Genomic DNA, 13,096 nt, shown 5'->3' with positions numbered 1-13,096 from the left:
GACATGCAAGTCCAGTCTTCTCAAGATGAAGGCAAGCAGTGCAAGCAATTCAACCCCTCAGTTATGAGGCTATACTGTACTTTACAGCAGTCAAGCTTTGGTTTATGACCATCAGAAGCCAATGTGCATGGGTGAACCTCATGAAGGTTGTCAAGGGGTCATATTTGATCTCAAATTTAAAAAACAATATTTTGCATTAAAGGAATAGTTCACCTGAAAATGAAAAATTGCTCACATTCAGGCCATCAAAGAGAGTCCAGACAGCTGATAAGAATCTCACAATAATCCACATGACATAAGTACATCAATTATTGTCTTTTGGAGTGAAAAGCTGTGTGTCTGTAATAAATCCATCTCTTCTGGACAAAATCCTGACATATTTGTTTTGGGTTGTAAACTGTGCCTAATCTTTGCATATTTCCCTCCTGATTCACACAAAAACTTTTTCACTGGAGAAAGCAATATGATGGATCGAAGACTTTTGAAGTTTGAAGTTAAAAAGGTCTTGTTTATGTATGTGTTTCTTATAAACACACAGCTTTTCACTTCATAATGTAAATTGATGGACTGGAGTGGTCTGGATTACTGTGATGTTTACATCAGCTCTCATTCTGACGGCACCCATTCATTGGTGAGCAAGTGATTTTGGGTGTACTATTCCTTTAAGAAAATAAAGCCTGCTTTATTATTATTATTATTTATTTTTTAATATAATGGCATTATTTTTATGACAATTATAAGCACTTTTACGCTTCAAACTCAAATTACTGTAATGTTTTGCATTAGGTTTAATCTAATATGACTGCAGTGAAAAGTAAACCTTCTGAATCAATTACAGAGATTTTTTAGGGAAGAGAAATGTGCTTAAATTCATGCATACTGTCACAATGAATCAAATCGCAAGAATCCTACAAATAGACTTCATTAGGCTTCATTGTCTTTTATGCAAATTTAGATTTTGGAGGTGAAATATGATCTAGACAGTTTTCTGTGAGATTCCCCCTAATGTGCAAAGATTCAGTCTTTAAATACAGACTATAAAGTAGGGAAAAATGATCCCTCCTAAAAACAGGAATGTTGCGGGTGTAATGTCTTCTATCAAACTATCTATTTTAAGGTCATCATCTAATTTTTTCCATGCTTGCTTGAAACACATTGTGGGAGGTTTCTGAAAGGGCTGATTTATTGTGGTTTTGAGGTCTGAAATGGGGCCAAGATAAACGTGTAAAGGTGTGTTTTCATAGGAAGTGATATGATCTATTAATACCAAAGGACTGGTGGCCATTTCTTATGCTGTGTGAAGTGATTATGACCTCAGGGTTTGGATATGTAACTAACAGCTGTGACACAGCTTTGATATAAAGTAAATGTTGAGAATGCAAACTCATTACAAAGACAAGATTACTGTTCATGATAAGTTGTGGTGTTACATTGTGTTTTTGTCCAAATTACAGACTTTGAAAACTGTTTAAATTCAACAAAATGTGAAGACATGTCATGAAAGCGATGTTAGTATCTGCTGTACATAACGTAACTCATCTTCAGTGTTCATATTTAAAAGAGAGACCTAGAATAACCTCATATTAGACTAAATTCATATGGGCTCAATATAACGTGGTCTGATTCATGTAAATGTTTAAATAATGTACAGCACCTTTATAAAAAAATAGCTGAGTGGTCTCTCAGAAGAAAGAATAGAAATATGTATATTTGTTCCGTTATTTTTCTAAGTAATTATTTAAGTACGGCGGGAAAACATTTCAAGTCAGTGCAAAGAAAATAAAATCATATCCGGTGTTCTGGTCATGTAACGTTTTATGCAAAATCAAATCAAATGAGTTTTAAAATTTGTATCTAAAATACAATATGTATTTTTTTGTTTTAAATGAAAAGGGTCTCCTGAACAATCCACTTTTGCGCCAAATTAACTTTTTCTGCTTCTGAATAATGATGTTATTGAAATATGCGAATTATTCCTTAATTGGCATTTTTATATTTAACATCAGCTCGGTTTAATTTATATTTAATTAAGATCATTTTCTGCTGAGTTTTGCAGAGGAACAGACAGTGTGACAAAACCGAGCGCACACAGATAAGAGCAGCGTTTGACTAATTTCATTATTTTAAGATGACTTGAAGCTAAAAGATTTTAAAAATACAATGACTATGACCATGACATTTATCATCTCAGCTCAAGTTGTCTACAGAAAGTCTTATCCCGGCCTGTCACGCCTACAGCATTGTCTAGATGATAAAACCTATGGCTTGTCACACAGAACAAAATGTAGACTACTTTAATGGCTTACAGTAAAGAAAAATGCCAGTCTAAGCGGCATTTGTTCTGCTGAGTTAAGCAGAACACTGCTGTATCATTTCATGATTGCTCAGCGATGTGTAAAGTACTCAGTGCCGTAGAGACTGGAGGAGGTATTTTAGGTGGCAGAGATATAAAGGAGCAGATAAATGTATTGCAAACCACTGAAGCAGTGGTGAAAGTGGATAATAAATGTCTTGACAGGTGAAATATATTAGGATTCTTTAACATGCAGGCCTTACGGTTTCTATGATGTGCCAGCAGGTGTCACTAAAGAGTCATTTCCAACAAAACACATCATTAATGTAAGCAAATCATTTGCTTATGTGGTAATTATAAACGTTTATGTACTTATAATGAATGCACATTTTAATATATCAATGTTATAACGCCAAAAATTACACAGCTGTGTGTTCTTGTTGAAATGCAATAGCTGAGGCTTGAGCAGTAAAGTTATTACATGGGCCTCACTGCATGGTGAAAAACAGGAATGAACAACCATGTGCCACTCTATAACTTTACTCTTTGAACCTTAATTGCTGTGGAAAAGTTGATGAGAAACAGACCTGGTTCTTCTGTTCTAAAAGGAAAGAGTGACTGTGGTTTTATCTCTGTAGTCAGGTCAGAATAAAATGGGTGTAGTGTGTTTCTGAGATAAGTGCAGAGAGCATATTTGGAGTCTGCTTTAATATGTCTAGCTCTGACCGTTCAAAATACTTCCGGAGGGAACAAAGTTGATGTTATACAGGTCATTCAGTTTCACTGATAAAACAGGAAGAATATACAGCTATAAAGAATGAAACGATCACAGGTCAACAGTTCGGAATAATTAAGATTGGTTTTTCAGTTTTTGAAAGAAGTCTCTTATGCTCACCAGGTCTGCATTTATTTGGGAATATTGTGAGATTATTAGTTTAAAAGAACAGTTTTCTATTTGAAAATATTTTTAAATTGAATTTACTGCTGCGATGGCAAAGCTGAATTTTCAGCAGCAATCATGTCACATGATTTTTCAGAAATCATTCTAATATGAATAAGAAACATTTCCTATGAATCAAAGAATACTGAAAAAAACAGTTTCCACAAAAATATTAAACAGCAGCATTGATAACAAAAAGAACTGTTAAAAATTAATAGTCGATGCACTGCAAATCAGCATATTATCATGATTTCTGAAGGATCATGTGACACTGAAGACTGGAGTAATGATGCTGAAAATTCAGCTTTACCATCGCAGGAATAAATCAAATTTGAACAATTATTTTAGGTTGTAATAGTATTTTACAATATAATGTTTTACTGTATTTTTGAGCAAATAAATGCAGCCTTGGTGAGTGTAAGAGACTTCTTTCAAAAACATTACAAATCTTAAATAAAATAAAATAAAACAAAACATTAAAAATATTTAAACCTTTTGATCGATTTAGTTGACAGTTTATTTTTTATTTTTTTACTTTGACTTCCTGGAGTGATTTTACCATAGGTGATGTTGAAGGATGATTGTTATTTTTTCAGCAGATAAACTCTGTCAGGGTTCCCTGTAAGCTATGATGCCAGAATCATTAAACGCTTTTGTGCTTAAGTACACACAGTTACTATAGCAATCAAAAACACCGTTTCTATGGAAGTACACTGACGCACACACATGCACACACTCAAAATAGCCATGTGTTACTGAAAAACAGCAAGATGTCAAAATAACCAAATACTGATGTTAGCAATTAGACGTATAGTTACCATGAAGCACTGAGGAAGAAAATATCATTGTAACTAGGCTACACTGTAATATATCATCAGATTAAGCTTCATGAGGGACGCCCTTGTTGGGGAACACCCTACACTGACTCACACATTCCATGAACTCTGAAAATGCAAACTGGAGACTGCCTTCAAGACCTCAGCAGACTGGATTCATTTGCGTTTTTGTTATTCAAATACATGCACACTATAGCAACAGCATTCATTTATTAACCTTGTTCAATAAGTACTCTTAATCACGAACAGATTCTGGGGATGTTTCCGTCATGTTTTACATCTCAAAGTCATCCGCAATGTAGGCTGCATTTATTTGATACAAAAAAAAAAAAAACATGAATATTGTGAAATACCATTAAAATTGTAAATAACTTTTCTATTTTAATATATAATAAAGTATTTTTATTCCTGTAATGGTAAAGCGGAATTTTCAGCATCATTAGTGTCACATGATCCTTCAGAAATCGGTCTAATATGTGACCCTGGACCACAAAACTGGGGTATATTTGTAGTAATAGCCAAAAATACATTGTATGGGTCAAAGGACAAATACAAACAAATACATACTCGTTTTACAATCATTGCTACACACTGTAAAGAGATTACATTCTACTTTTAAATATAACAGGCAGATACTGTGCAGCACTGTAAGTAGACTAGTATTTGATAGAGAGCAGCACAGCCAGTTTCTTTGACTCATGTCTGTCTTCACAGTCTCTGAGGGAAGGGCAGGCCTACGTCACAGAATGGGCGTGTTTAGATTGCGCTTTTACCTTTGATTTTATTCCGCTTTTTGTTTTCATCTGTAGCGAGATGACCAGTGAAGCTAATATGGGGAATATCTTTGTCCGTGTAATTTAGTGCTTTATCGTTATTTCATCCGTTAAGTTTTTCTGCCGGTTGTTGTTGTATATTCACAAGTGTTCGTTGCTGAAAAACAAATTCTATTCAAATAACGATGACAAGTGTAAAGGCTTGGCCACTGCTTCTTCTGCTGTTTTCACTGGTCTCTATGGGGAAAGGTAAGTTAAGCTGATTTTAAATTAAACGTCTTGAATGATTGTTTTTAAACCCAGTCAGTCTGTCAACTTCATAAACTTTTCAGCGTGTTGCAATAATAGCCTGCCTGAGCAATTTCTTGAACAGATGCCGCTAAACCACGAGAGAATCCTGGGTTGGGTTGTTCTGTTTCTTTGAATTTTATGTTTTTTTTATAGAATCTCGAAAATAAAGTTAAATGGGAAAATGCCATTTTTATCGGAACTTACCTGTTGGTGGCGCAACAATATAATGGTCAAGTGCATAAATTTAACTACTTGTAATAAGTAAGCTTATTTATTTATTTTTTTTAAATCTCTTATGATCACCAAGGCTGCATTTATTTGGTCAAAAACACACTAAAATAGGGTAAATACCCCCTATTAATAAATAAATATGGTAAATACCCCCCCCCCCCCCCCCCCAAAGAATTATTTGATGAATAGAAATTTAAAAAGAACAGCACTTCTTTGAAATTGAAACCTTTGTAACACTATAAAGGTGTACTTTTTGATCAAACTAATGTATCCTGAATAAATGTATTTATTCTTTAACAAACACACAGAAATCTTACTGACCCTAATTTTTTATTGTGGTTGTAGCAGAGTGTCCATTTCCTGCTTTGAATGGCAAAATTGTCTTGTCCTCGGAATCCATACTGAAGAATAGCTTTCCAGACAATTCAGAAGCGATTGTGGAGTGTGCAAAAGGATATGAGAGAGATGAAGGTCCGAATTCAATCACCTGTGTGAAGGGGGTCTGGAGTCCAGTGAAATTAATCTGCAAAAGTAATTCACTTTTGACTTCTAAATTGGGACAGTCCCCTTAAAAGAAATGACATCAAGTACTAAACTGCTATGTTTGCTTTCATTTCAGAGATAGATTGTGGCCAACCTAAACTTTCAGAACATATGACCTACTCCATCCCTGATGGAACATTGTTTGGTGCCTACATACAACCCAGATGTGAGACAGGGTAAGAACCGCTGTGGCCCCTACTGTCCATATTGCACTCATACTTGTAATTGACTTTTGTTTTTGTCTTTAATCCAGATATGATCTGGAAGGATCAAGCCACAGGCAATGTCTTGTTTCTGGCTGGAGTGGAAAAGCTGAATGTATATGTGAGTCCTCATCTTTGGATAGATTCATATAAGTATTATTTTGAATATAACTGAGACATTATTATAGTGTTTTTTATATTTTAAATTAATTTGATACATTTTTATATTTGATTAAATTTTTTTGTCATTTTTAAAATATATTTAAATAGTTTTTCATAATATTTCTTTCAGTTATAGTTATTTTACATCAAGTTAAAACTAATTGAAAATGAAAACCATGCCTGAGCAACTTGCTGAAATAAAATATGTTTACATTTTATTAGAATTCACTTCGTTTATAATATTTTGAATTTTGTTTTTATGATTTTTGTTTACTGCAATAACCCTAATGCACATTCAGTATCAACATCTGTGTTGTCTAGAGCAACTTCACAGTCAGAGATGTTGTAACAGCTTCTCTTTCACCGTGTCTCTTATAGTGACCGTATGCGATTGGCCAGATACAATTGAGCATGGCAAGAGGGTTGCACCCAGAGAAGAACCTGTGTTTAATGATGTCATTACATATTCCTGCGATGATAACTACACCCTCGTTGGCAACAGCTCCATTACATGTGGTGAAGACGGGGAATATAGTTCACCACCTCCGGAATGCATAGGTCAGTTTTTGGAATTCGAGTTTTTACTCCATTAAATTCCAAGCGTGAAACCAATCAAATTAATTTTTGTCCTAATAAACTGCATTGACAGTGGGAAGCTCCACCCACAAACAATTGCACTGGTCTAGCATCTAGCGCCACACACTGTAGCTGTGTAAAGAGTGCAATAGCCAGTTCCGGAAGTACCAACTCCATTTATTTTCTACATAGGAAGGTTGATTTTTAGCTCTAACTTATAATAATGCACTCAAATATATTCTTACTGGCTGTTCTTGTGTGATTTGCATAACATAGTATTGTCATTTGGATGCCAAGTTGTTTATCACTGGAAACCTGTCATTTTGTAAATGTATAAGTAAAGGTGCTTCAGGATCTGATCCTTGATCAGTCTGAGCTTGTATTTGGACTCAACCAATGGTATTGCAGCACCATCAGGGCACTGCATGTTAGAACTCATCCTGCTATTCTTGCACAGCACAGTTGCATTGTCCTTTCACTTTGTGTTTTATTGTTTTGTCCCCTTATTGACCTGTTTATTTATGTCCGCGCACATCTCTAGGTAACCTTCTACCTGAAGGTCCCCTTCTTCTTGCTCAGCAGGTCCTTCAGGCCTTTTATGATTTTTGTCTTTGTTGTATATGTTGAAGTGATCTGTAATAGCGAGTCTTCAGTGACTCACCACTCCCAGCCTGTTTCCTCCAGGCCCTACAGAATCATCTCAGCCTCATGTTATCATTTCATCATAGTCCTGCTGGTGACAGGCAGTTGTTGAAAGATGTTTCTAGGGAGGCGATGTATCATTCTGTGAAACCATTATGGTGCAGGTTGGGGAGTATCGGATAGCTGTGCCTGGCAGTGCTGGAAGAATGTTATACAAAATGCAGTAAATGAGTGGGAGTGTTAATAATGAGAAGAGTTAAAAAAAAAAAAACTTTTAAATGATCACTACCAATCATTTTTAAGTTTCCAATATGAAGAACTTTTATTTATTTTTTTAATTTCTAATTTAATTTTTACTTAAAGTTGACATGGATTGGATTAATATCACGCTATTCTAAAATTAATTTTATTACAACTTGAATATATTAATATTAGTGCTGTCAAACGATTAATCACATCCAAAATAAAAGTTTTTGTTTACATAATATATGTATGTGTACTGTGTATATTTATTATGTATATATACACACACATGCATGTATATATTTCAGAATTTGTTTTAGGTTTATATATTTTATAAACATATTTATTTATAATATAATTTATATGAATATAAATATAGACGTAAATATTTTCAAAATATACTGTATGTGTGTGTATTTATATATAGATAGATAGATATACTGTAGATAGATGTAGATATGTAGGCTCCATTTTGTGATCAAGTGACTTATTTTCATTTTTGTACAATTCATAATTATTCAAATAAATTATAATTAAACGAATAAGTCACTTGACAACTAAATTGAGCCATGTATTGGTACACCTGATATTGAACAACTGATTAATTAAAATAAAATATTATTTAAATCTATAAAAATATTGCTTAAACCAATAATCTGTATGTTATTTCAGTAATGGTTAAAGCAGAAATTTTTCTGTACATGTTTCTTTCCAGGGAAACATTCTTTTATATTCTTAGGTTATACAAAATGCTTTGGAATCTTGTTTTGAATTTTTATTGGGTTCACTTAACATTATTGAAATGCCATGCATGCTGCAGTGTGCCAGATGTCTTGAGATGTGGTTGCAGTGCTATATTTTGTTTATTACAATCTGCCAGTATTTACTTCTTAACAAAAACATTTTACATTTTTGTTCAGCTTTTTCATGTTTTAACGACATTAATCAGGTTTCCTTTCTATCCCCAGCTATTGAATGTTCAGTTCCTGAAGTTAGATTCGGTAACCGGACTGAAGGAAATCCTCCGTACTTTTATAAAAGTAAAGCAACGTTTGAATGCTGGCCAGGTTACAGGATAAAAGGTTTAGCTACATCAGTGTGTGAAAAGAGTGGCTGGTCTACCCTTCCTGTTTGTGATGAAGGTAAGCTGAACCTTCTGAACGATATAATGGATAGGAATTTATATGCCAAGGTGTGCATTCATGATACGAGTGATAAGTAGGCCTGTACAGAATCTATAGCACTTCCTGCGCTGATATCCAGGGAAACTCTGCATTCTGCAGTCTGCTTAGAGTACTGCACTTGTAGCTAAAAGCATCATCAAATTAGATCAAATATGAAATGAATTTGAGAATGATGGGCGTTCCTGTTCGTCAGAAATCTGTGGATCTTTCTCCGGTAGTTTTGCATTCCATATACAAACCCGATTCCAAAAAAGTTGGGACACTGTACAAATTACGAATAAAAAAGGAATGCAATAATTTACAAATCTCATAAACTTATATTTTATTCACAATAGAATATAGATAACATATCAAATGTTGAAAGTGAGACATTTTGAAATGTCATGCCAAATATTGGCTCATTTTGGATTTCATGACAGCTACACATTCCAAAAAAGTTGGGACAGGTAGCAATAAGGGGCTGGAAAAGTTAAATGTACATATAAGGAACAGCTGGAGGACCAATTTGCAACTTATTAGGTCAATTGGCAACATGATTGGGTATAAAAAGAGCCTCTCAGAGTGGCAGTGTCTCTCAGAAGTCAAGATGACAAGAGGATCACCAATTCCCCCAATGCTGCGGCGAAAAATAGTGGAGCAATATCAGAAAGGAGTTTCTCAGAGAAAAATTGCAAAGAGTTTGAACTTATCATCATCTACAGTGCATAATATCATCCAAAGATTCAGAGAATCTGGAACAATCTCTGTGCGTAAGGCGTCAAGGCCGGAAAACCATACTGGATGCCCGTGATCTTCGGGCCCTTAGACGGCACTGCATTACATACAGGAATGCTACTGTAACGGAAATCACAACATGGGCTCAGGAATACTTCCAGAAAACATTGTCGGTGAACACAATCCACCGTGCCATTCGCCGTTGCCGGCTAAAACTCTATAGGTCAAAAAAGAAGCCATATCTAAACATGATCCAGAAATGCAGGCGTTTTCTCTGGGCCAAGGCTTATTTAAAATGGACTGTGGCAAAGTGGAAAACTGTTCTGTGGTCAGACGAATCAAAATTTGAAGTTATTTTTGGAAAACTGGGACGCCATGTCATCCGGACTAAAGAGGACAAGGACAACCCAAGTTGTTATCAGCGCTCAGTTCAGAAGCCTGCATCTCTGATGGTATGGGGCTGCATGAGTGCGTGTGGCATGGGCAGCTTACATATCTGGAAAGGCACCATCAATGCTGAAAGGTATATCCAAGTTATATAACAACATATGCTCCCATCCAGACGTTGTCTCTTTCAGGGAAGACCTTGCATTTTCCAACATGACAATGCCAGACCACATACTGCATCAATTACAACATCATGGCTGCGTAGGAGGAGGACCCGGGTACTGAAATGGCCAGCCTGCAGTCCAGATCTTTCACCCATAGAAAACATTTGGCGCATCATAAAGAGGAAGATGCGACAAAGAAGACCTAAGACAGTTGAGCAACTAGAAGCCTGTATTAGACAAGAATGGGACAACATTCCTATTCCTAAACTTGAGTAACTTGTCTCCTCAGTCCCCAGACGTTTGCAGACTGTTATAAAAAGAAGAGGGTATGCCACACAGTGGTAAACATGGCCTTGTCCCAACTTTTTTGAGATGTGTTGATGCCATGAAATTTAAAATAAACGTATTTTTCCCTTAAAATGATACATTTTCTCAGTTTAAACATTTGATATGTCATCTATGTTGTATTCTGAATAAAATATTGAAATTTGAAACTTCCACATCATTGCATTCTGTTTTTATTCACAATTTGTACAGTGTCCCAACTTTTTTGGAATTTGGTTTGTACATTGTTCAAATCAACTGAATTGTCTAGATGTTTATGCAACATGTGCAATGTTGAATCAGAGAAGATTGCAAAAGCAGATAACAACGTATTCATATTTTTTCTTCAGTCATCATAACACCGACAAAAGCAAGCACTACCACAACAACAGACACTACAACAGCCTCCACCCGTTCACATGGTAAGGAGTCCAGCCCACAGAATCCTGTGTTGTTGTTTTCATTTCTTCAGCTTTCACACTAATTATTTGTTTATGGTTATGCTGTAATGGTTATTTGATTATGTATTTTATTGCAGCAGGAGAACAAATTCCTGGCATTCTGAGTGAGTCATTCTTTCTGTACTGTATTCAGTGTCTGACTACATCACCCTCAGGGAAAGTAATGCGGTTACTGTATAGATGGAGGTGACTGTAGTTTGTCGTACAACATATGTCACCATATGACAAAACAGTCAGTGATGATAATGGCTTATTTTGTCTAAGTTCCAAATAAGAGGAGTGATCACTACTATAATTGAGGGCCACCACGTACTGTATCTAATGTTTATTTCCTTTTGTTCATGAATCTCATTGTTTGTAGTAACACAACTATTGATCTTTTAGGTGTCTTTTTGATTGCAATTGTGATTGCAATTGTTTCTTGCTGCTGTAAGTATGAATGACTTGGATTAAACTGTGAATAGACTTATGTTAGTGTGTGTATAGTATATATATACAAATACTACATACACACCATTCAGTTTGTGGTTTAAGTAAAATGTAATTTTAAGCGGAGATGCATTAAATTGATCAAAAGTGACAGCAAAAACAAGACATTTATAATGTTACAATTTAAAACATGTAAATAATGCTATAGTTTTTACTGTATTTTTGATCACACAAATGCAGCCTTGGTGTTCATAAGAAACTTTCAACGACATTTAAAAAAAAAAAAAATCTTAATGACTCCATATTTTGTGTGTTTGTGTGTACGTCTCAACAGTTTGGGGTCATTAAGATATCTCATGCACTTATTTTCCAGTTCATTGAATACAATACCAAATCTTTTGCAAATTAAAAAAAAAAGTAAAAATGTGTTTGGTCCTCATTGACTGTGATGCATAGCTGTTCCTGACCCTATATCAAAACAGTATCTACTTACTCTTCACAGGCTGCACAGTCTGTCTGTTTTTGTTGTGTCGTCATTTTAAATACAAAGGGTGAGTAATATCTCTCATTTGCTTTTAAGTCATTTTAGCGCAGCTGAGCTAAGCATGGCTGACTTTCACTCCGCTTCAACTGCATGCTGCTGTACACATGCATTCATCCACGCATTAACATCAGCTTTTCTCTTGCCATTTCCTGCACAAATCCTTCTTTTACAATGACCAAATAAGTGCTTTTTGGGCTAAGAAAGCTTATACAATAACATCAAATTAAGTTTAACCCACTGTACTGGTTTGAGAGAAGTCCATGCAAGTACCCACCCTTAACGTTTCCAGCAATACCCAGGATACTCATCATGAGTTCATGGGCAAACAACCTCAATCTCAAGTAAATTATTGCTTATGTACCCCGTGAAAATGTATTATATGAGCCGTAGTAGGTTAAAAATAAAATGTTTTAATTAAAATGTGTGCTGTTACAAAGGAAAGGCTGGTCTGGTGCTGCTGGCAAAATGACAAAAATAACTATGCAGAGCTAATGTCTGACCAGATACTAATTACATCCAAACACCACGCAGAGCGGATGGCTAATTCAATATTAACAAAAAATGAACATGTCCAATAAATAATGTATTATAATGACTTTATCTCTTTGTTTGATAATGCTGCATAGTTCATACAATACTGGCGAAGACCTGAGGGCAAAAGAAGAGTTATTGCTAAATCAGGGTCTAAACTCCAGGTATCCACCCATATCTGAATCTTCATTGGCTTAATATGAGTTTTCTTCAGTCATGACTTCATCCAATGACTAATACACTCATTAATTGTGAGTCGGTTCTGGCATTAGTTGCAAAATAGTCTCAGTTAAAGATTATTAATGTATTATTGTGTTGTGTTTATTGTCCTTAATGTGTTTTATCTGGACTCTCAACCACAGGGCGAACAATCGGACGGCTCCTTTCCTTTAGCATTATTCCTGCACATGGATTCATTAAAGTTTCAACTTTTTTTGTTGTATTTTATAAACTAGATATTGTATTTATTTATAACTGCTTCAAAATGTTTTGCTTTTAGAAATAGATTACAGTTATTGATAAAAGCATAAGATGATATTTTTGTATATTTGAATAAAGATTTTTTAAGTACTTGGGTGTGTTCCTTTTCCCCCAGAATGACTGAATCCTGACCTCTTAAATTTCC

At 35.0% G+C, this 13,096-nt stretch overlaps 1 protein-coding gene across 4 annotated transcripts; it reads left to right on the top strand.

Annotated features, from left to right (window-relative positions):
• Positions 1-4,846: 4,846 nt before the first annotated feature.
• LOC306844973 (membrane cofactor protein) lies at positions 4,847-13,040 on the top strand. 4 transcript variants are annotated; one of them, XR_013781950.1, is made up of 12 exons: positions 4,847-5,091; positions 5,710-5,895; positions 5,984-6,083; positions 6,161-6,231; positions 6,651-6,830; positions 8,702-8,875; positions 10,857-10,928; positions 11,045-11,071; positions 11,352-11,396; positions 11,899-11,947; positions 12,567-12,722; positions 12,834-13,040. XR_013781950.1 is itself a non-coding variant. In XM_079377443.1 (12 exons), the coding sequence occupies exons 1-12, from the start codon at positions 5,028-5,030 to the stop codon at positions 12,862-12,864; spliced, it is 1,068 nt and encodes a 355-aa protein (XP_079233569.1). In that variant the 5' UTR covers positions 4,847-5,027; the 3' UTR covers positions 12,865-13,040. The 4 variants fall into 4 exon arrangements, 2 of the variants coding, with proteins under 2 accessions (XP_079233569.1, XP_079233568.1); XM_079377443.1 differs by having other exon boundaries at positions 12,567-12,635; XR_013781951.1 differs by having other exon boundaries at positions 4,895-5,091; positions 5,713-5,895.
• Positions 13,041-13,096: the final 56 nt, after the last annotated feature.

This window comes from Barbus barbus, assembly GCF_936440315.1.
Source record: "Barbus barbus genome assembly, chromosome: 25".
Classification (NCBI taxonomy): domain Eukaryota; kingdom Metazoa; phylum Chordata; class Actinopteri; order Cypriniformes; family Cyprinidae; genus Barbus; species Barbus barbus.
This window is presented reverse-complemented; position numbering and strand designations above follow the sequence as displayed.